At 41.5% G+C, this 24,809-nt stretch overlaps 1 protein-coding gene across 3 annotated transcripts in view; it reads left to right on the top strand.

The window, feature by feature from the left end:
* Positions 1–24,809, top strand: part of oxsr1b (oxidative stress responsive kinase 1b) — a 54,197-nt gene that overhangs the window by 12,263 nt on the left and 17,125 nt on the right. For all 3 annotated transcript variants that reach the window (XM_054751210.2, XM_015955133.3, XM_054751209.2), the window contains exons 2-10: positions 2,160–2,272; positions 9,651–9,759; positions 18,195–18,336; positions 23,314–23,369; positions 23,465–23,574; positions 23,673–23,774; positions 23,886–24,019; positions 24,332–24,380; positions 24,720–24,785. In XM_054751210.2, coding sequence (XP_054607185.2) covers positions 2,258–2,272; positions 9,651–9,759; positions 18,195–18,336; positions 23,314–23,369; positions 23,465–23,574; positions 23,673–23,774; positions 23,886–24,019; positions 24,332–24,380; positions 24,720–24,785 — 783 coding nt within the window. In that variant the 5' untranslated portion in view covers positions 2,160–2,257. The remainder of the gene's footprint in view (positions 1–2,159; positions 2,273–9,650; positions 9,760–18,194; positions 18,337–23,313; positions 23,370–23,464; positions 23,575–23,672; positions 23,775–23,885; positions 24,020–24,331; positions 24,381–24,719; positions 24,786–24,809) is intronic.

Genomic DNA, 24,809 nt, shown 5'->3' with positions numbered 1-24,809 from the left:
AGCAGGAAAGCTGATTCATAATTGATGACCACACAGTTAAACTGAACCAAACAGGAACCAGATGTGCTACTGGAGCACAACTTTGTGTTTAACTTATAGAAAATGACAAAATTACTTTGCAACTACTTGTTCATCGTTCAGTTTGGCTTTTATTTTTGAGTTCGTCGAGTTCTGCTACCTACTTTCTAAAAGGTGTTGGCATCCAGCAGACTCCCTGCACGGACCGCAAGCACACCAGCTGAGGATGAGCAAGCAAAACAAAAATAGCACTTTCTGAATATAACTACGGTTCTGTGAGGGCTTCACTAATCCTGCTGCGAAGAGTAAATTTGCAAGAAGATCCACTCTTATCAGAAAGTTACAGATTGACCAAGTCTGGAAATTGTCAATGGCAGCACAGAACCACTCGCTCTGCAAACACTGAAACTCTAAAGGCCAGGATGTCCCCTCCTTTGGGAGTTTTACCTCATCTTCAGACTTTTCTTACAAAGACTCCCTTTTTTAACCCTTCCACTTTCGTATCAGGTGACCCCGCCAGGACGGGGGTGGTTAAACAGGATTTAAAGTTTATGCCTTGGCAGGGGTGAAGTGATGCAACCCTTAAAAAATATTAAAATAAAAAATAATACACCACCGGTCTATCTGACCCCATTAACAATGCGGGAGGGTTAAATAGAAAATTAACACTGGCTTTGCATTTTTAATTTATAGTGTTCTTTTTTTTGCCATGTGAGTCTGAATATAATCGTATTACTCCCCTTAGATGTGGTGTAATAAATGTGAAACAGAGATTTAGCCTTGACAAAAAATAAATAAAATAAAGGAACGTGGCCGTATAACTATTTAGCATGCTAGCTAGTGTATAATAATGTTTTTATGGTGAAAAACAAAGCAGTTTTTAGTAGGGATGTCCTGATACAACTTTTTCACTTTCGATACGATACCGATATCGCAACCTTCAGTACTGACTGAATTAGGAGGTTTTGTTTCTCATAGCAGCAAAGTTTCCCCCAATACTTTATAAGCCTGGCGGGCCACCAGGACTTCCTTGGCCCCCGCTCTCACGGTTCAAAACCCTGAGCAGTTTATTTAAACATTTCAAGAAACCCTCAAAAAATATACTTGCACAGTTCGGGAACATGTTTGCGATGTTTGGAACATATACTCAGACTAGGAGAGAGTGTGCCTGCATTCCACTTGAGGAACCGGTCTTTCTCTGTCTGACTGCATTCTCAACCTGAAATAAAAATACTTTTCACCCTAAAATTATTTATTTAATTATGCTTTAAAGAAGCAAACAAATCATTAAAATAGAGCTCAACATTTAACAGTATCCATTATCAAAAGCGTGTAAAAGATTTGATGTAGAAGCAAAAACCCAGGCTTGGCAATGAGAGGTTTAAGGCTTTGACTCGGCTCTATGTCTGCTTTTAGCTAAGATTGTGTCCCATCTCCTTTACCAAAACACGACCAACCTTATTACTGTGTAGGTACCAATAAGCCTCTGAGCTTTCAGGATCATTCAATGCTTTGCAGTCGGATGCGACAGAGTTAGGAAAGTAACTAAAATACTACTGTATGTTAGCTCTGGCCAGATTTTCCTATCGCCCTCCCACCGCTCTATTGCAATAGGCAGAGGAATTGTAATGGTGTCCCATTTGAGCTGTGACAGCTGGTGTTCCCACATAGTTTATGTCACTTAAAAGATGATAAAAAGTGGATTAGTACAAATGGATCGCATCATACATCTGTGGTCTCCATGTAAACAAATTGGACCGGAAGTCGGCCCCATATTTCAAGGGCTCATGGGGGCTGGGAATGAGGTGGATACACTGTTTAGGAAGAAAGGCAGGGTGATGAAGGAAGCAGATATCAGACATTTGCTTTGCTACTGTAAGTAGAGGTGCATAAAATGATAGAGTGACAGAACAGTTTAAATATGGATGAGTCAGACTAGTATCTTTATTATTCTGACAGCATCTTTTACACAAAAATAAGAAAGACTTCCTTTAAAAACCCTCCAAAATAAAAGCCCCGGGCAAGCCTATCCTAATGCTGGGTGCATCACGTTTTCTCACTGCAGACAAATCAGCCTGTTATCTATTTGTTTATTTATAATTCAACAAATTGCTGAACTGTTCATGTTGTTGTGTTTTCAGGAAGTGGAGCCACTGCCGTGGTTCAAGCAGCCTACTGTGTACCTCGCAAAGAGAAGGTGGCCATCAAACGCATCAACCTAGAAAAGTGCCAAACAAGTATGGATGAACTCCTGGTAAGGACACATGCATGTTCTAGATGAGCGAGTCCCCTTCAGGCAGGACATTTTATTTATGATTCCTGGATTGCTTCCATGTGAGCGGAGTTGGTTTTACTTCTGCTTTTCATTACTTTTTCTCCGAACCGTCATTGAATCATTTCTGTCACTTGGAACACTGTTCTCGTTGTTCTCTGAAGGAGGGCTCCGCTTACAGCCAGGAAACTATTAGACCACTGTGGGACATCTTCCTCTCTGTAGCAACATGTTTCTTTACACTGTGTGTGTGTGTGTGTGTGTGTGTGTGTGTGTGTGTGTGTGTGTGTGTGTGTTTGTAAAATATCATTGGATCTTTGCTTTGAACTAGAGGCCGACCAATGCAATTTTGCCTATATCGGCCAAAATTATTTCTAAAAGCCAATAAAAATAAAATAAATCAGGCACCTGTGTGACAACCTGCCCCCACTAATAGACTAAAGAAAGGACCGAATAGTAAGAGATTTATTTAATTTATATTGCACACAGAGAGAGTTCAGTTGTCTTTCATAATCAATGTTCTGCTAAAACGTGTATAAGTCGGCCATCGGCAACAAAATTCTTTAAAAATTAATATCGGCATCGGCCTTAGAAAAAAACCATATCGGTCGGCCTCTACTTTAGAGGAACCAGGTGTTTGTTTGTGACTCATTCTTTGGATTTAATTTTGAAATCGTCATTTTTTGTTTGCTCGATTAAAAAGGCCATGTTTCCATAAAAACTTGTGGTTTAACTTTGAAGGACTTGTTGACACCAATATTTAACGGTTGGATTTCTTTGGTTAATCCACCTGGAATCATCGCAAGCTCCGACTTAGTTTGCTTCACTTGGTTTTAACAGTATCAGTGAGATGGGCTCGCATGGAGTCGCAGATCAACAGGGACGGATTTTTGTGGAATTGTGGAATTTCGCTCAGCCGCTCACTCTTCTCCTCGTCCATTCAGCCCTTTGGGTTAGCCTTGATGATGACGCCGGCTGGAAAGTTTTCTTTTGGCAAAGTCTTCTTCTTGAAAATGACCATGGGTTGTAGTTTCTGACCATTAGCCTGGCAACAGAGAACTACAGTGAAGGGTGATTTCTCGTTTCCTGTGGTGCGTATTGATACCGTACTGGTCCCTGTTTTCCCAACAGTACGGTTAACGGGAATGTCAGAGGTGAGGGGGACCTCGTCCATGTTGGTGATGTGTTCTGGCTGGACCTTCTTTTCGTTGATCTTGTTCTTGCATTAGGTGCGGAAAAGAGCCAGCTTTTCTTCGCAATCGTTTGGCAGTTGCTAAGAGAAGGAAGTTCTTGTGCGGAAGCACCAAGAAGGACCTCCTCAGAAGTCGTTGATCTTCATGTCACGTGCCACTGCTGTTGCCTTGAGTTGATTAGAGACTGTTGAGACACCTCTAGCTGCTGTTCTCTGCTCAAGAACCCACCTTTCAACTTTGTCCTCCAACTACGGCCATCTTGCTTTGTTCCCTCGGAAACTCTGCTTGGTCTTCTTTACTTGGCGGAGGTCATCTTCTTGCCTCCTCCATTTCCATACCATTGATTCATTAATGTTGAACTCTCTCGCTGCTGCTCTATTCCCATGTTCTACTGCGTGACTGATAGCCATGAGTTTAAAATCTGCTTCGTAAGCATGTCTCTTAACAGGTGGCATTTTGGGCTCCTTATTCACATCCCATAATATTACCAGAGTGTTGAAGCACAGTATATATCATTCCGCAATGTTCCTGACTACAGCAGCCGTAATGCTTTACCATCAAGCGGTGCGGCTCCTTAGCTCAGCAAAGTTGTACTAAATCCTTTTTACTGATTTTTGAGCGCTGTGTACCACATCATATCAATTTGAAGGTTGTAAGCACTAACAGAATTATACAGAAGGCGCACTGGATTGTAAGGCGCACTGTTGATTTTTTTGAAAATTAAAGGATTTTAGGTGCGTCTTATAGTCCAGAAAATATGGAACTTACAAGTCAAGAAGCAACAAAGCCAGGTCACCATCAGTCTGTGATTTTTGTAGCCTCATTTAGCTCTCTCAAACTATTGTAGGCCATGCCAATGTTCACTCTGGTTTTACCTGTTTTCTTCGCCTCCAAAGACATTACTCTCTTGCTTTAACTTCCAGGCTCCACCTTGATGCTAACAGAAAAAAACAAACTTCTTCCTCGTGCTTTTTATTGACGATCTGCAAATTGAAAATGCTAACCTTTAGCATTAATGCTAGAGGTGGCCAGATGGCTTGGTTTGGTCAGCAGAGGGCTGCAGAGTGGCGTCAAATATGAAAGTGGTCAAGTTTCTAACTCAACAATGAGTGAGGTCAATGTTGAGCTCTAGCGTAATGTTTAAAAACTATCTGGTGTTACTTTAAACAGCTAGGAAGCTTTAAATAAAAACCACACAAAAACCAGACTTTAAATAAGACTTTAGCAATGAAGCTTGAAGGTCTTTAACCCTCCCACTGTCCTAACGGGTGTGACCCCACGAGGAAAGCTGACCATTGATCAGGGTTGTTGGTTTATCCCTTGAGGTCCACGTGGCAGGGGTGAGGAGTGAGCACCACTTCACCCCTGCCACATGGACTTCAAGGGATAAACCATCAATCCTGCTCAATGGTCAGCTTTCCTCACGGGGTCACCCATAAAGACAGTGGGAGGGTTATAGTAGTTTGTAATTTTCATTGAAGCCAAGTAATGAGTCATATATCTGGGCCACCATATTGGATTTAGGGTTCAGCAGGAGCTTCCTGTGGACCAAAGACCACCTGAGGACTCTTTCAAAAGTTCTGCTCTGTCAACAACAAATTCACAAGTTCAGTGTGTTTTAGCATCTAAACAGTTGTGAGCATAAAGAGCAGTGAAACCGTGATTTGTTGTCCTCATCTGGATTGAATTTCAGGGGAGAAAATTCAGACCAACTAGCAGATTTCAGAAGCTACATCACATGCTCCTGTTTTTCCTTTCAAAGGGCAACAGAGACTGAATGGGAAGAGCAACTGGCCACTTTAAACCTAGATACCAGCATGCCGCATGTTGAAGTATCCTTGGGCAAGATACAAAACTATAAAGTAGCTCCCCGGGTCGGCGTTATACAAACGACAGCCCTCTGCTCCTCAGGGGTGGGTCAAATTCAGAGAAATATCTTCCCAGAAGGGGTCAATAAAGTAATATTGTCTTTGTTATCTGATTCTGATGAAATGTTGACATCTGTCATAGTGTTGACACATTAAACCAGTTGTTTACAATAGTTTCCTGTTTGCTTTAATTATGCTACTCCCACTGTTGGTGTTATTGGCGGTACCCAGCCAATAACACCAAGAAAGGAAACGACATTCATTTATTTTTAAACAGCCTTTCACACTTTTTACACACATTCATGGGAAATTGACCTCTGACCCGCAACTTTAAGAGGGAATACTCCTGGATTTGTGTTAAAATGCGCAACAAATTAAATTTTGTTATGCTAATAGTTAGTTTCTACTAGCCGAGACGTTCTCTGCCGTTTCCTGGATTCTAAACCAACAACAACAGCCTTCCCTGTCATGAGTCAATGGGTGAGTCCATGACTGTTAAGTGACTCTGTGACATAGATCAAATCCTAGAGTTTCACCGTCTATTTTCTATCAGAAGCTAATGTAGGAGATAGATGTAGGAGACTATTTTCATATTCAGCTTGCATGAAAAGAAGAAGAAGAAAAATAAGACAATCTTTTATATAGCACCTCTCAAGATAAAAATCGCAAGGCGCTTCACAAAAACAAAAACATTAAAGTCAGAGGAATCTCTTTTACCACAGTTTTGCAGCCCTTTTGATACACATCGTCATATTTTTTAGTGAAGCAGCTTCCTCTTTAGTGGTTTCTTGTGAGTGCATGCTGCAATGGGATTGGGTCATTGTGTGTGTGTGTGTGTGTGTGTGTGTGTGTGTGTGATGCTCTGACTAGCCAGTAGTGATGTAACATTGTTTTTATAGAGGCCTCTGTGTGTGTGTGTGTGTGTGCGTGTGTGTGTGTGTGTGTGTGTGTGTGTGTGTGTGTGTGTGTGTTTGCGCGCCATCCCGGTGATTCTGTGGCACCAGTGTGTGAACCAGCACTCCATTCAGTTTGTTACAATAGGTCATTTATTTTCTGCTCCTGGTTCTCAGACATGGTGAGCATTAAACAGAACAGGCCTTCTATAAAAAGTTCGAGTGGCAAGGATTGGTCTGCTTTTGTTGGAACACTTCTGTTAGTTAAAGTTCTTTTTCAGGAAAGTGGATTATCATTCGGGTCGCAGTGACATTCTAAAGAGAAGTTTTAAAGACATTTAGGGTTCCAGTTTGTGGGCGGGAGCTGTTCGCCTGCTCTACTTTTGAAGCTTGATGCCTTGAATAACAATTACTCTAAATGCCTCTTTAAGGATTACGTCATCTCAGCAAACGTCCATCAAAAAGAAGTGGTAAAAAAAAGCCAGTTAGAAAGATGGATAGTGGTGATAATTACATATTTATATCTTTTTATTTACTTTTGTAAACGTGAAGAGTCCAGGTATGCGTTCCGCTTTTTTCATTATCAGAATCTTTGCTGCAGCCCAAGTTTACATTAATCTGATCCTCGTACAAAGATAGGAACACCTGCCAGCTGCTACAGAACAGAATCCTCCCTGTTGCTTTTCTTTTCTGGTTTCCTGCCCCATGGAGCTCTGGTGAACTCTTTCTTCACTGGTTGGAAGGTTTGGAGGAGAGAGAATGATGGCAGATCAAATAAAAACCTTCTTGTTTAATTTTATTTTTCCGAAGCATGCCTGTACCCGTCATGGTCCAATGCCTTTGTGTCACGTGGTTCTCCTCCACCCCTTTTATCAGTCTTTTGTTAAATGTTCTCTGCATTATGAAGTCATGCGCCGCGGGGCATTAGCATTTCTTGTTGAGAGCTCTAGTCTCAATACTGATGACTCTGCAGCTGAGTCACTCTGCTGCTAAAGCTAATGCACCGCAGGTAAACTAAGCATTTATGCTGATGGAATATCTGACTTTGATTATTGTTTTACCCACAAACGTCTGTTGGTTGGAGTCTTTAACAAGTCCTTTAGTTCGAGAGTTTAGCTGAGAGTTTTTGACGGGCATGAGGTGTAGCGGTCATCGTTAGCAGTAATTGTGTTACAAAGTGTTTTACAATTGACTAAAGGTGATAACTCCATGCCTCCTTAAGGTCTTTGACTTGGTTTCTGGGTGAAGAGTTAATATCTTTGAAGAAAGTTGATGCTAGTTGAAAAAACTGACGATTAACAAGAAGAACAATGAAAGTCGTTTAAGATAATAAGTAGTTAGGGTAAGGAGCTCGGACATTCGGGAGAGACTTGGAGTAGAGCCGCTGCTCCTCCATATCGAGAGGAGTCAGTTGAGGTGGTTTGGGCATCTTGTTAGGATGCCTCCTGGACGCCTCCCTGGGAAAGTGTTTCAGGCATGTCCTGCCAGCAGGAGGCTCTCTGGTCGACCCAGGACACGTTGGAGAAAGTACATCTCCAAACTGGCCCAGGAATGCCTTGGGGTCCTACTGGAGGAGCTGGTGGAGGTGGCCGGGGAGAGGACGGTCTAGAACTCCTTAGTTGGGATGCTGCCCCCGCGACCCGGACCCAGATAGGCAGAAGAAGACGAGACGAGTATCTGTTAATACTATTGATGTAAGAGAATATCGGTACACTTAAATATCATGAAATTCTGTGTTATGATAACGAATCAGTATTAAAAGCATTGATTTTATGTATTTTTTAATTGAGAATTTATTTACAAAGGGCAAAATGGAGACGGATGATTCGTTGTGGCGACCCCTAAAGGGAAAAGCCAAAAGAGGAAGAAAAGGCAAACCTTAACTGTATTATTTTTATGTGGTGCAATTCAAACGCCAACTGCTAGTTGGCAGTAGATTTTACTGATTTGTACTCTTGTTTAAAGAAGAAAACTGGTCTGTTTTATTGATTTTAAAAGTTAACTTTACTCATTTTTAATTGATTAGCAGTGGTCTCTAGTGGAAAGGAATGCCTTTGAAGCTCTTCTCTGGGCTTTTGGAGTCTTACTTCCTGATATTCAGACATCTTGCTTCTGATTGGCTAACAGCAGCGTGCCTCACCACTGACTCGGTTTACTTTGCAATGTTGATATTTTACCTCCACAAATGACACAAGCCTGGAGGAGTTCTGCCATGTTGTGGGGTTGCTAATGCTAACGATTAGCTTCTACTAGATGAGATGTGCTCTACTCTTTCCTGGAGCCTAAACCAATAACAGCCTTCCCCATTTGGGGTAAAGATGGGTGAGTCCATGAATGATAAGTGACAATGTGACATAGATCTGTCAGGCTTTTCTGAACCGAGCGTGTTTTCATCTATTTTCTCTCAGAAGCTAATGCAGGAAATAGGGGTAGAAGATCAATTTTACATTCAGCCTGCATGAACTGATCATTTTCAAAATAATAAGTATAAAATGGTTTCTCAGTGAACTTGGTCTTTAACATTTTTATTCCAGGATAACCTGCTTGAAATCTTTGCTATTTTATAAGTTGGCAAACACAAATCTGCTTTGTGTAGTTGTGTGTTGGGTGAGTGAGTGGTTGAGAAGGTAAACCTGTCTGATTCAGAATCTTTTACCTACAGAAGGTTTCCTTTCTCAGAGGAAGCTGTCCTCAAATGACTTCGGGTTTGGTGGTAAAGTGATGGATTAGTCCTCTGTGCCAGCATTACCTCAGCCCTACTACTTTCCAAACACTCTCTCTCTCTCTCTCTCTCTCTCTCTCTCTCTCTCTCTCTCTCTCTCTCACTTTCGCTCTCTCTCTCTCTTTCGCTCTCTCTCTCTTTCGCTCTCTCTCTCTCACACACACACACACACACACACACACACACACACACACACACACACACACACACACACACACACACACACACACACACACACACACACACACACACACACAAAGTAATATATCTTTAAAGCTGCACAACGAGCTATGCATGGGCAATTTAATTATTATTTTGCATCTGAATAGATAAATGATTCCTCTGATGTTACTATTGATGCATTTAAGCATCACAGCAGCTTTAAAGACATGTGTATTTATTTTGTAAAACATAATGGAATTAATCAATATTTGTTCTTTTATCTTATAGAAGTTGGTGTTTGTGTGTGTGTTTTATATTCACTGCTGCGAACAATTAACATAACATCATGTGACTTTGTGTGTCTTCCTCAATTAATATTCTGAGGTAGAAATTTGTCTCAGACAGGATATTACCTCATTAAACCAACTTTTCTTAAATCAGTTGTTTGCCGTCAGACAGATTAACGCAGATCTGATTAATTGTATTTTCACTATCGCTCCTTTTTTCTCCCTTCTCCAACAGAAAGAGATTCAGGCCATGAGCCAGTGCCACCACCCCAACATCGTGTCTTACTACACATCCTTTGTTGTGAAGGATGAGCTGTGGCTGGTTATGAAGCTGCTCAGTGGAGGTAGGTTCTTTAAGTTTCCTACTTCCATTTCCTGTCGGTCAATCAAGAATCCTCGATCAAATTAATTACGGCTATTATTTGCTAGAGAAGAGGACCTTGGCGATTGGTCGGATAGACTTGCAGGCTCTATTTTCTTTGTGGCCTTTCATGATAAAAGTGGGACAGCAGTAAGAGCTGTGTGGCTCGTCGGCTGTGATTTTAACTGGTATTATAGGAAATGTGACGACACCAGCCTTCATTGTGTCCCCTGTAAGCTGCAGCTCCCTTTGGTCTTTAACTCGGTACAGAGCTAATGACTGTGCAGAGGTAATAACAGCCCACATAGCAACCATGCGGCAGTCCTGCAATTACCCAGTTGAGCGACTCAAGAAGAGAAAAAAGATATCCTGAAATTCTACCATTTGCAGCTGAATGGATCTCATTTAATTTGCTTTACCAACAACTTATTAGAAAGTAAAAACGAGCGAAGGGTTGTTGTTTTGCTCACATCACTCAAAATTGAGCTCTCAGGCGATATGTTGGCTCTCTGGGTGTATTATGAATGGTGTTCTGGAACGAGCGCTTAAACTTTAGCTTAGAATTTATTACATTTTCTGATTTAGAACAACTTTTGTTTGCTAAGGTGGAGTAGTTGTGGTTGTGTTTTATCAGTTTGCATCCAATGAAAACTTCTTTGAGTTTTATTAAAGTAACTGTGTGTATTTTCCCTGCTGATAGGGCGCAGTACACACTTAAATCATTGCAAGCAAGTGGTATTTTTGTGTTTGAGTAAGACCTTACCAACTGATGGCCATTAGGGTCAAAATTCCCTGGGAGCGCTTTTTTCGAACAAGTACTTTGTCAGATCCTTCAACCTCCAGTGACATCAGACTTCCTTTCATCACTGCCAACTAGTGAAGAGGTAAATGTGTAAAACAGCAACGTTTATGAATGGTGAAGGTTTTGTAACCACTTGTTACAAAGCAGTTTTGTCCTCACGGGCTCCCTTAGAAGGAAACCTTGCGTCTAATATGGCGTCACCCAGAGACTTCGACCCACTCCCATGTATTTTAGACCCGATCTTTATGGTTATATGTTATGAAGCCGCCAATATTGTTCAACAACTTGGCATCATTTAATTCATTTTCAGCATTTTGATGGATATTTCCAGAGATTAATGATAAAAACTTCAAACACACACACACACACACACACACACACACACACACACACACACACACACACACACACACACACACACACACACACACACACACACACTTAGACCAGCCAGAGCTGCTAAGCAAATGGCACAGATCAACTCCTGAAGAAGCATCCAGTTTTGCATCTTAGACACCCAATCATGCTGAGTGACCTGCATTAAAATATAAAATTTTTATGGTCAATTAGTACCCCTCCCCCCACGTAAACACTGTTCCACAGTAATGGATTACAGCCAGGTGGCATGCCTGGCACACTCGGATACACTTGAATCCCAAACCCCCTGGAAGCTGCCTTGCAGCTGGGCTCGAGGCGCTGTGCCCGCCAAGCGACGCTCAAGCAGACAGCCAGCCTCGCAGCGGGTGCAGACTCGACTTAAGATGGCCTCGTTCCTCTTTATCCCAGTCAAACACAGACACTTGGTGGTGAGTTTTATTGTGTGGGGTAATTAAACGATAGCCGTGGCAACGTCTGCCATGGAAACAGACCTCAGCCAGGGTGGGTTCACAGACCATCACTCCACAGGGTGGAGCATACCAAACCTGGGGAAGGCCAGCTCTTGTATGATCATCTGGCTTGATGAAGCGCAAGAAAGTCCCCCCCGACCCCACTGTGTCTTTAGAAAAACAGCTAATAGAACAATTGATCAAAGCACAGACATTTTAGTTTTTATACTGACTTGATTATTTTTTTTAGACAAGTTTTTGTTTGTAAATCTAACTGGTTACATTCCTAGAGGACCTGCTTATAATAGAAGTCTGACTGCATGCTAATAAGCTTAATCTTACATAAGACATAGTTTTGCATTAGTCACAAATAATGTAGCCAAAACTCAGTTTTTATGCCGATTAATCCCTCGACTAATCAGTTAATCTAAATAGCTATTTTTCCTTCAAAGCAAGAAACCATACAGAGCTCAAAACCAGCTACTACAGCAACCACTGACAGGTGATTATTGTCCAGTCTTTACTTAAATTTCATTTGACATAGTTTTTCTGCAACTTTTTCCAGTTTCTGTGTTGTGCAAACATACCATTATGTTGGTTTCAACTGGCAAACGTCATATGAGGAGGGTTAAACTCTCCCTTGTGTGTGTGTTGTTTTCTTTCTTCTGAACAGTATATACTGCGACTCCTATTACTAAGTTAAGCTGAGTGTCACATGCTGTTCACCCAAAACAGTAAAGCTCTAATCAACTCCCAACCCATCCTCCACACTGACTAATCCATTCAAGTCCAAACCCATAGTACTGAACTTTGAAATAAGTGCTGCAGGCACATCGCTTTTCAAGAAATTCCTGTTCTGGAAGTGACATTTGAACAAGTGTTTCATTAAGGTTCTGCACAAAACCCGACACCGACTGAATTCACATCTGAGAGGCATCAACTAAAGCCCTCAGGGACAGCGTATGAGTCATGTTTTCTGGAACTTATCACGCAGCTTTCTTTAACCTGTCACTGCTGCTACACACTTCAGTCGAATGCTAGTCGGGAAGAGCTTCAGCGTAAGATCACCAACAGTCCTGAAACGTTGACGGGGAGATTTGATGGGCATCCACGTCTGAGAACAATAACAATTACAGTAACTTTGACGATAATAATATGATCATTTACACTAAAACAGTGACACATAAACACATGTTGCATGCTTGAGACGTATTCCAACTCAAATAGATTTTGCCAAATTGCTGCTGAGTGAAAATGCACAGAGAACTAAATTAAAAACAAATCGTTGAGGTATACGACTTTAGTAGTCTTTACCTTGTGTTTGATAAGTGAACTCTTGTGACAGACTTCAAAAGAAATGTGTTACACGCTTTCTTTTTCATAAATAAGAGACTTAGACAAAAGTAGCAAACAAAACTGGATTGTTGTATATATTTTCTTGAGGTCATCAAAAAAAATGATAAAGAGATATAATCTTTCACATTGGGTGATCAACTTTGATTAGCCATGTTTCTGATCAACATTTAATTCCAGTTTCTGCTGTTAAAATTATGTCATTTAGCTGGATCTTTAACGTTTAGTAGAATCTACTCATGATTGTCAAGTAGAAACCTGCATTTTTCTAAACTTGACAAAAATAAACTTACGTGAGTCAAATGTAGGGCTGCATAATATAGAACCTAACCTTGCGATATATTGGGATGTTAACAACAGATGATTGATTGCTCAAAGTCATGTTTCACACTTGTTACCTTGGCTGACCATTAAAACCTTTGTGTTTTGCAAACCTCAGTTGGTGAATTACAGTCTACTGCAGGGCAATTCAATTCCGGGCCTCGAGGGCCCACTATCCAGCACGTTTTAGTTTTAACCCTGCTTCAACACACTTGATTTCAATCAGCAGGTGATTAACAGGCTTCTGCAGAGCCTGATGAGCTACTGCATAGGTTACTCAACCACTTAATCTATTGTGTTGGACCAGAGAAATCACTAAAATGTCCTGGATACCGGCCCTTGAGGCACAGAATTGAATAGCCCTGTTCTACTGGCTCAAATCGCAGTTTTCACAATATAATACAATCACGATTGTAGACACAAAAATGTTTTTGTCAGACCACTCGGTAATTCAAAATAAGGTTCAACTAACATTTAGAAGCCTCATATCAATGACAGTAAAGAGCCGTCTTGAACAAATTCTGTCTTTTTACATTCAAAAGGGTCCAATTAATGTCCTCCAATAAAATAGTCTACAACTAGTCTTACCTCCACAGTCCGACATACCGCTGAAAACCTCACATGTTTCCTCACATGTGTCTCTTTCTTGCAAACCCCCATTACCATCCTCAAATTAGCTTCAAACATTTGATTGACGTCTTACCCGATCTTATAGGTGAAGGGTTACTCCCTCAGCTGAGGCAAAATCTTCCACTAATGATGACTTGTCAAAAGTTCTGACCCCATACTCATGTCTGTACCCACTATGCAAAGACCTACTGTGGACATCCTACAGACATGGTCTGGACCAACGGACTCAATATAGACATGGTCTGCATATCCATGCGAGGTTGACTGTTTGCAGGGTAGCTCAAATCTACACAATGTATTGTTGTTTAACGTGTCAAATAGCCAACGAAATACTAAACGATCTCACATAACCAACCCATTGTGGTCTGCCACAGCAAACTGAGTAAGAACAACTGAGAATGGTGGATTGCTGCATGCAGTTCATGTCTGGTACCCTAATGTTAGCTGAGACCATGTTGAGTTCTCCAACATTGCATTAGGACCTGCGGTGTGACTATTCACACACGTACATTCCGATGTTGATGCTCAAACGTAACCTTCTGTAGCTCTAGTCAAATGCTACCGTTCTTACCAACAACCTCTACAATGACGCACTACTACAGTATAAAAACTAACCGATTACATGATTTAGTAAATGTTTTAACAAACTAAGACACTAGCTTTATTAACACTTTTTGAAACATGGTATTGCTAATTCCCCAACTGGGCTGTGCATAACTGTTTAACCCTTTAGTGCTTTGTTGACCAGATACAGTGATTAGATGGGTTGGATGTGGCCCCAGATCCACCAATTGACTATCGTTAACATAGGTGATAGTTAACTAAAACATTTTGAGGCTCAATATCGGAGCTGTTGCCCTTTTAGCGTTATTAAAAAACAGCTGAAATGTGCCATTCATATTTCCGAGAACTCCATCTTTCTCATTTTCATGTTATCAGTTTTTCTGATTTCCCTTTTAGGTAATTTTGTAACTGATTCAAATGTAGAAAGAAGCTTCCTTCAGCCCAAGCCAACAATGGTATTTTTATACTCTCCATGCCTTCAGTGTCCCACCCTCGCTTTCCTTATCCAGCGTCACTTGGCATTCTGCATGAGCCTTTAGCACAGTTGGCACCGGGTTTCTCGTCCTTCATCTACTTCCTTATCCTCTCCCTCCCCCGCCTTTCATTCTCTCATCATCATCCCTCTTGATCTCAAAAGAGCAGAGTGACCAGAAAGGTGACGCTATTGTCAGTTTCTGTTGAAAACTCAAAGAGAAGGGAGAGATTTGTTTAACTCTGCTTGTAACTGAAACAATGATTTGACATTTCCCCGAGTATTCGCATGCTCTGCACTGCAGTGCACTCGACTGTCAAGACTTAATTTACTCCCTGCGATTTGTATAAACTTTTCCTCTGGGGCTTTTGGACTGGCACCATTCAAATTAACATCAGCAGGTATCTTGCCTTTCCCATGCAAAAAGAACCTTTGGACTGTTAACCTGTCAGGATGTTTGAGCTCGCTGAAACGACCTAATGAGGCATGAAGAGTTTAGTCAGATGAATTTAATTTGAAGAAGGCTGACAAGGCTGGCATTTAGAAAGCCCCTAAAGCCTGAATCATGGTGTGTGTGTGTGTGTGTGTGTGGTAACCCACCTTCTCCTGGTACCACCTTAAAGGAGACTTTACTCTCTATCTGTATAAGTATTATTTAAACAATACTGATCTTTGGATATCGTGTTTACACTCAAAGAACAACCGTGACCGGGACATGAAGCGAGTGGGAGGAGGTTCGGTTCGGAGATGGTTCTGGAAATCTTGACCCTAACTGCAGCTCAGCAGAGTTGTGTGCTCTTGCTGTGCATGTGTGTGTCACAAGGTGGTGGTGCACCATTTTCTTTAACCGTCAAATTCTGTAACTCTAGGTGGCCGCGGTTTCTACTGCCTTAATCTGATGGAACAACAAGATTTTGCAATAACAATGTGTGTGCTATGGGAGTGTTTGGCCTACCAGATTCTTGCCAATAAGCACCCCTACCTACAATAATATTTTTGCCCATTGTCTCTTTGTGTGTATTTGTATGTGTTTGTCTGCTCGTTAGCCAAACAGCTCATTAACCTGTGGATGGATTTGAATGAAACTCTCAGACATAAATCACTGGATTTACAACTACAACTGTTTAACCATTTGGAATCAATCCAATTCAAGATGGCCACCATGGCTAACAAAATCTTCATCTATTTTGCTGATGTTGAGTGAAGATTTCATGTGAAAGTAGCTAAAATTCAATGCATACTCTGGATTCAGCGATATGTTGAATTATGTATCCTTTTTCTTTTAAGATTTAACTAAATCAGGTGTACGCGTATGTTTTCTCAATTTAAGATAATCTAAGTTTACAACACTGGTATGATACGCGCTTGGTTCATTCTTTTAAAGCAGACCTCTGGAGTTTTTTGTCAAAGGGCACCACCTGGAGGCAAAAAATGCATTGCATCTATAGCCCCTCTACCTACCTCTGTGATTTTGGCTGGAAGCAACATCTCTCCTTCATGAACGCGCACCTCCAGCCAGCCAACAGAACTAAAACACATTGTTGTACAGTTACTATTCTCACGTTATGCTGTTTACTCATTTTTGTCTTTATTTTAGAGACAATGTGTAGTTTTTACTATTAATCTCTGGAAATATCCTTGGAAATGTTGAAAAGGAATTAAATGATGTGCAGTTGTTGAAAAATATTGGCAGCGTTGTATAACCAGAAAAATCGGGTCTAAAATAAATGGGAGTGGGTCTACGTCTCTCTCTCTCTTCCTTCTACGGGAGACCGTGAGGACAAACACATTTACTGATGTCTCATAAACGCTTAGAAAACTTTTGCCATTTATAAACTTTGTTGTTTTACACATGCACCTCTTTGCTTGTTGCCAGTGATGAAAGGTAGTCAGATGTGTCGTTTTGCTAGAGGTTAAATTATCTGATTAATTACTTGATCAAAAATTGCACTCCCAGGGATTTTTGACCCTAATGGCCATCCGTTGGTAAGGTCTTATTCAAACACAAACATACTGCTTGCTTGCAATGATTTGGGTATCTACTGCCCCATATCGCCAGGGAAAATACACACCGTCACTTTAAGACTTAATTGTCCATAAGAAACGTCACCAACCCTGCATCGGTCTAGGTAGGACCTCAAAAGCGAGTGCACGCTCTGTGGTTGACATCTGTAGATGAGCCGATGTCTAACGCTATTGGCTAATGCTGAGTGGAGCTCAATTCAAAATGCATGAGGCTCTATGTGACGGAGGCGGGCTTAGCACACAAAAAAACATGCATAATTGGTGATGGGGTATAACTCTGGATTGTCTCATTGAGGGAGGCTAGGCTTTTTATTTAGTACATATTTCAAAATAACCTTTTATTTATTTTAATGACCTAACTTTTTTTATTGGCTGTGCAAAAGACAACTGTCCATTAATTTTTCAGCTCATAAGGATTGCATTTCTCCCTGATTTGCTCTCTTTCACTCAGATTTTATCCTCTTTACTGTAACCTGTCACTTGTTGATGAAGTTCTTCGTGTTCACCCACATTTAGGAGGCTTATCTCATGCCTTTCCTTGCCTGTAGTCTCTCTGAGCGCTGAATCACGTCATCCACTGTGGGAGAACAGCGCATTAACCTCCACTCTCTCTCGCTGACTTGCTGTGTTTATGACTCTGCAGTAACGGCGTCTAGTCTCGGGTGACCATCGTCATCAGCTCCTTTAGACAACACAGGCTGTGCTAGACCGGTGCTGCAGAAAAGTTCAGATCTTCCTGTTCTGATCCAGACAAAAATGAAAATGACCAACATCAACGTAAGGTTTTTGTCCTGATCCGTCGGTGGCCCATTTCCAGCTGAAGCAGAGTGTGCAGATAGATGGAGCAGCAGTGTTATGCTTGTGTCTCAATGCAGCAGAACGAAGCTCTTCAGGAAACTAGCATTCTTTTTGTTTGTCCGCTTAGTTCCGATTCGCCAGTGTTGCACAAACTTGTGTCGTACAAAAGCAAATTCCGATCATCGTTTCAAAAGGAGTTCCATTTATTTGGTTGTAAATGTGCACAAAGTAAACAATAAAGCAGCTTTTTACTTATTTGTGGAGCAGGAGGTGATCTCCGGTCTTTTAGAGGCCAGGCTGGTGAACAGTGTTCTCAGAGAAAACAGCCGCACCTACTCACCCGTTCATGCTAATTTTTACCCAGTTTCACATCATGATAGTACCAGAATAGTTACTGTGTTCTTTAAATGTGCTAGTTAATAGCTGGCTATAACGTTTTTGCCCGTGTTTATGTTCTGATTTTAGATTTAAGTAAATTAAACCAAACTAATCATTTATTTCATTCAGATCAACCTTTTTTTTAAGTGGATTTCCCAATTAAAACACTAGGATGTGACATGCATGTTGCATGTCCTTCCCATCATTTGTTCATCAACCTCTTGCATTAATCTGGTTTGTTTTGCCAGGCTCGGTGCTGGACGTGATCAAGCACATCATGTCACGAGGCGAGCACAAACACGGCGTCCTGGACGAGGCCAGCATAGCCACGGTGCTGAGGGACGTGCTCGAGGGCTTAGAGTACCTCCACAAGAACGGACAGATCCACAGGTAGGCTGCCTCCCACGCTGGGGCCGTAATAAAACTGACACCAGGCCTTTCATCACCGCCAAACACGCATGTTTTATTAGAGCTGAGCGTTCCGGAGGAGATGCTGTCCTGTCCAGTGTCCTTACAGAGACGACACAGGACTCTTTTGTAAACAGATCTTTGTCAAAAAAAAAAAAAGGATTTCTACTGTTTAAAGAGCTGCAGGATATTAGATTCTCCTCAGAATGAATTTGCATTTTAATGAGAATTTAAACCTTTTTTTATGCAACTGATATTTTATTTCTGTTTAGGATAAATGTTTCAAATTAAGGCTTTAATAAAGTATTTCAGTGTCTTCTTTAATTTATTCGAACGTTTTATGCAATGCAGTTTATTTAGACGTAAGTAAACAGATCATTATTGCTTTTTGATCAGCTTTTGGCAGCAGCAGCTCTTTTTTTTCCTGCAGACAGTCTCTCACTGAGCTGCTTGTTGCTATGATAAAGAAACATTTTTGCAACAAGATATTTTGTCTGGCATCTAATAAGAAAGATCCGCTGCTGTTAAAGTAGAAAAACCAAGTTTAACGTACTTAATTTTTGAGGACATTTTATTAGTATATAAGAGGTTTGTGTTATTAATCTTTGTCAAGAGTTGAATCCAAATAACAGGAAGTGGCAATGGTCATTCTAAACAACAGTGGTCTGGTTTATCTTTAACTATTAAGAACTTAACAAGTGATCCAGAAGAGATTTATTGTTTTTCTTTATTAGCTACACACATATTTCACACATGATAGCTGAAAAGGGAAACTGCTGGAAGAGATTTATGGATATACTAACAATTCCAGCTCTGTTGTAATAAACACTGTATATTCGTGTGCATCAGGTGAAATGTGCCACTATTTAAAGCTGAGTTTATAAGCTAGCTAAGCCAATGCACAGGAAAACTCACAAAGGAAAGGAGCAGCGCTGGTCCATAATCGTCTGCTCGCGAAAATACGTACAGCACTGTGCAATCCAGATCATATGAGAGGGGGCTCGGGAGCAGGGCGCCATGAGAACGTGTCACATGAGATGTTGGATCCAGCACAGGATGGCTGAAAACCAATTAGAGCTGTAGGTTTAGGTTCAGCTGGAGACATTTACCGGGCAGCAGCGAACTGTTCCACCTCCTCATTCACAGCAGCTGGGAAACTTGTCCTCCAGCTTTAACAACAGGTTGACACCACACACACACACACACACGCGCGTGCGCGCGCATGATACAAAAGCAAGAATTTGTAGAGAATTGGCCTCCAGGTTAACCGGGTTTGTTTACATTATGAGCAAACGAGGAGGACTTTATCTGTCTCGGTGAGGAGGGTCGTGTTTGAAACCCAGCAGCATCGACACGGCTATCAAAATCTGTTACGGGGGAGAGAACATTTTATGGTCGAAGGGGTATTCTGAAAAAATAAAACGAGTGGAAAAGGGATTTCATCCTCGCCTGCTGTCCATGAAGCGTCAAATAAACCCTTTTTACGGCCCTGTTAGGAACACGGCGAGCCCAGCACCAGGATGAAATGTCTTAGGAGGCGACCCTGTGGACCTGCGAGGCGCACCGCTGCCAGATGAGAATGATAAATCTCCCTGACACTTTCATGCCTCGGCCGTTCTCACCTGGCCACTAGCTGGCTGTTATTTTACTAGTAGGTCACAAATATGAAGAGACCTATTTTGTTCAGTTTTCTCTCCTTTCTTCACCTAAAATCTCAGGACATGCAGGTTTTTCCTGCACCATATTGTGAATTTCAGGTTAATTTTAACCCATCTGCTACAGTTTTCGCTGTGCGTTGTGTCACCACCTCCTCCTATTCCTCCTCTGTGAACATTAATAGCTGTCTGCAGCTTTTCTGAGTCTGCTGCAGTGAACCTTAACCCCCTACATTCTTTGATCACTCCTCGTGAATCCTGTTGTTTATCATAGTGGAGGATTTTAAAGTGTAAAAAACTTCAGTTTTTAACGTGTTCAGTGAACTTTAACCGGTTGAGCAGCAGCTCGTCTCGTGTCTGCAACAATGGAGCTACTGCCCGCAAATGGTTGGTTTAGAAATGGTTTAGGAAGAGGGGAGATGTTCAGATGTAGCATTTTTGTACTTTGTTGCAGCAATATCTTCCAATTAAAAGCTGTAGCGTAACCAGAAACTGCTTTTCAGCTGGGCCTAATTAAAAACAACAGGTGGGTCAAATAGGATAGGCCGATGAATGTGATCATGGAGTGTGCAATAATGCCCAAAATATTTATCACATTATTTCTGAGCATTTTGGCGATGATGATAAATCTGAAGATATAACAAAGTACAAAAATGTTGTTGATATTCATTCAATATTTCTTGGCCAGAAGTACTAGGGCCCTACATGGACAAGCACCATCTTACATTGGTGATCGTCTTAGTCCCTACACGCCCAGCAGGTCCCTGAGGTCCAGTGATCAAAGCCTACTGGTTGTGCAACGCACCAGGCTAAAGACCAAAGGTGACAGATCATTTGCTGCTGTGGCCCCCAGACTCTGGACCTCTCTCCCCCTGAGCCTGAGATCAGTGGACTCAGTGGTCTCCTTTAAAAAGCAGCTGAAGACTCACTTGTTCAAGCTGGCTTTTGTGTGACTTTCTTCACCATCTCTCTCTATTCTGCTCTCCCACCTATTCCACCTTCCTCAGGATCCACTGATTTCCCTCTTTCCTATTCACTCTCTCTCTCTCTTTTTTTTACATTTTTTAATCACAATTGTCTATTTTTTGCTCATTTTAAATATATTTTTAACCATTTTCTAAATTCTTTTTTATATTTCAACATTTTTTGATTTTGTGAAGCGCCTCGTGATTTTTATCTTGAGAGGCGCTATAGAAAAGATATTTTCTTCTATGAAATGCTTTTTATTTATTTTTCCAAAATTCCTTTTTTCCCATTTTTATTTTGCTGAATTTCCTATTTCCATTCTAACCAGTGGCGACACACCGGGACCTTAGGGGGTGCTTCCCTCCCTGATTTGAAGGGAGAATAAACATCTAAAAATTAAATAAAATTACAATATATATTCATATATTTACTATAAACGTGCTTAAACAGTGAATTTCCTCCACCAGACTCACCAGTTTCACCCCTGGGGCGCTGGAAAAAGCGCCTCTGAGCTGCAGCTAAACAGCCAGTCATATTTGGTTGCTAGGGAGAACTGGAGAATTTTGGGCTAATCAGCATCTGTAAATGTAATCTGTCTGGGGCACTGGCCAACAGCTATTTAGCATGCTACAAGGTGCTGGATCTCATTTTCACTCTGTTACTTCCCCCCCCCCCCCTCTCTCTCTCTCTCTCTCTCTCACACTCACTCACTCACTCACTCACTCACTCACTCACTCACACACACACACACACACACACACACACACACACAGTTGGTTTGATATAAAGCAGAAATCACAGCTGTTGCTGTAAATTGTGTTTTATTTCTTCACATTTGATGTCATCATATTGTTATATCTAATTCATCTTGTAAGTTGTGTTACTGCCTCCTACTGGCCAAATGGAGTCAGTAGCCGGCATTCAAATGGTAACTTTAAATTTTCTCGAATATAACAAAGTCCTGTGGTTCTGCAGAACTCTGAGTACTTTTGCAAGAACTATTCTACTCATCTTTATATTAAACAATGCAATTCATGATTATTTACATGCAAAATCAGGTGTTGCTTAGTTTTGCAGTCGATTAAGAGATGTGGTAAATATATTTGTCTTATCTATAGTCAGAACCCAAAGGAGTGTTTTTGTAAGATTCTGAGTCAAATTTATCCCTTCCATCTTAGTTGGTTTGCTCAACGTTAAAGGGTCAAGGGTGAGTGTTTTCCATCCGTGAAAACAGAAAGTGAGAAAAGCAGGGAGGTGCTGTAACCCAGCTGTGAGGTGACAGCCTGGGAAGCTGCAGCGATGTTGAGCCTGGATCAGTCATGTTGATTCCTGCAAACTAAATCCTTAGTGTGAGCGTTGTGTCTGCACATGTTAGATCCGACCTCACATCAACCACAAACAGCTATTTTATATTTGAGCAGATTTCTTTAACTTTAGCTTGAGCCACCCACTGAGGTGGGACTCCATACCTGCTTTCATTCGTCTCTTTGGAGCTCCGTGGAGCTCCGTGTTTGCCGATCCCTGCTCCTGCCTCTCCACTGGAGTGTGCAGCAGCAGACAGCAGTCTGAGCTGCTGCCTGCTAACACTTAAGGTTCCTTTTTAGTGCGTTACGTCCTTCAAAAAGAGGCTACTCGAGATGATTTGAAGCTGCAGAAAAAATATTTCGAGAAAACCATATCATAGTTTTAACCTTTCAATCTGACAGTTTATATTTAATATAAATACTAAAACATTACAAACAAAATGATCAGTTAGTTGAAATGTTTAATATGTGCACTTTTTCATCAATACATTTTAATTTTATAAGGCTTCCAGTTTTAAGTGGCAAATTCTGTGCAACAGTGCCCCTATCAGGCAGCCAGAGGAACAGCGTGATTGTCTAAGATTTAATCATGATGCCAGCGCCTCATAAAATTAAAACTAAACATGTAACCCTGACTCTTTGTGGTTTAACTGTTTTTTTTCTTCACTTTTTTTTAATTAAAATCTGCATTAATTTCCCCCAAATACCCAATAGAAGGGATCCTTCTTAGTTGGAAACATCTGCCGTCCTCACTTGCCTTTTGATTGACCCTGTCTCGGAAAGTCTGTTGCTATGGTGATGCTGTCTGGCTGGCAAGATGACAGCATCGGCTGCATTCGGCAGACAGACAGGCAGTCAGACAGCTGTCCCCGCTGAATCCTCTAATCGCCACCAGGGGAGGCAGAACAAGGGCGAGCGAATAAGCCACAGGCTCTGCATGAATAAAGTCATAAAAAAACAAAGTTAGGATTGTTTGATGCAGAACTTGGCAAAAAAGCATGTTTTACATCCGCTTGTTTCATTTTCTTTTGCAGAGATTTGAAGGCTGGAAATATTCTCCTTGGAGAAGATGGCTCGGTGCAGATTGCAGGTATTTTTCCAAGTGACCCTTAATGGGCGGGTTTATCAATCTAGGAAAATCCGCTCTTCCCCCAGAAGTGTTCCTCATCTTCTTCTCTCCCTCAGACTTTGGCGTCAGTGCCTTTCTAGCCACAGGTGGTGACATGACCCGAAACAAAGTGCGCAAGACGTTTGTGGGGACGCCATGCTGGATGGCCCCCGAGGTCATGGAGCAGGTCGGTCACGGAATACAAATGTCTGCATTTGCAGGTTATTTTATTGTATTTATAGCAATAAAGGCACGAGAAAACAGAGATTTTTTGCCTACCTTTAGGAGAAGGGTTATGATTTCAAAGCGGATATTTGGAGTTTTGGTATCACAGCCATTGAGCTTGCCACTGGAGCTGCACCTTATCACAAATACCCACCAATGAAGGTAAAACAACAAGAAGAAGCACGCTAATTTGTCATGTTGTATCATAGTCTCTCTTATTATAGATAATTTGTCATTTCATAGATTCTTGATGAGGATTTCTTGTGTTTTCAGGTATTGATGCTGACGCTGCAGAACGATCCTCCAACTCTGGAAACGGGGATCGCAGACAAGGAGATGGTAAAGAAATACGCCAAGTCTTTCAGGAAGATGATCTCTCAGTGTCTACAGAGGGAACCTGAAAAACGGTGATCACACTACACTTTCTTAACCTTAGCTTAATGGAAATCAACAAACTGAGAGAGGTTTGAGGTTTAGTGGGTCTGGAGAAGGCCGTACCTGCTCCAGTACCAAAGAGGTGCGAGTCGAGGTCGACCCAGGACACTGGATGCAAAATAAGCCTAGGCTGGCCAAGGAACACCTGAGGTCTCACTAGAGGAGTTGGTGGAAGTGTCTGGGGATTAATGATGGATTGAAGATGAATAAATCAGTTGATTGCTGCAGAAATATAAGTGCTCTGAAGCTGGCATGACGACTCCTGTTAATCTGCTCTTTTTCAGACCAACATCATCCGAGTTGCTGAAGCATAAATTCTTTCAGAAAGCAAAGGTAGGTGAAGGACATCCGTCTGGATGCAGGTCATGAGGTTCATCCCTGAGCTGTTGTGTCTGAGGCCATTGCAGCATTGCTCTTATTGATGGATGTATGCAACAGCCTTCGTATCATAGCAACAGGAACAAGCAGAGTGCAGAGTCAGCGACTTGCAGAGCTCCAATGCTGGATGTTCAACTCGATAACTGCAATACTTTGTGTGAACAGCAGATGGCAGGCTTTATTTTAAATTCAAACCAAAGTTTTCTAACGATTTAAAAGTAACTGAACCGAAGGAGATTTGAAGGCAGAGAACAATACACAAGTCTCACTAATGTTTTTTTTTTCTCATGACAGAACCACGAGTACTTACTGGAGAAGCTGCTCCAAAGGGCGCCCACAATAACGGAGAGGTCCAAAAGGGTAAGGTGGCAAGGAAAAAACCTG

Source organism: Nothobranchius furzeri, chromosome 7 (genome assembly GCF_043380555.1).
Source record: "Nothobranchius furzeri strain GRZ-AD chromosome 7, NfurGRZ-RIMD1, whole genome shotgun sequence".
Lineage (NCBI taxonomy): Eukaryota > Metazoa > Chordata > Actinopteri > Cyprinodontiformes > Nothobranchiidae > Nothobranchius > Nothobranchius furzeri.
The sequence above is the reverse complement of the archived record's forward strand: the minus strand, read 5'-3'. Positions and strand labels throughout refer to the sequence as shown.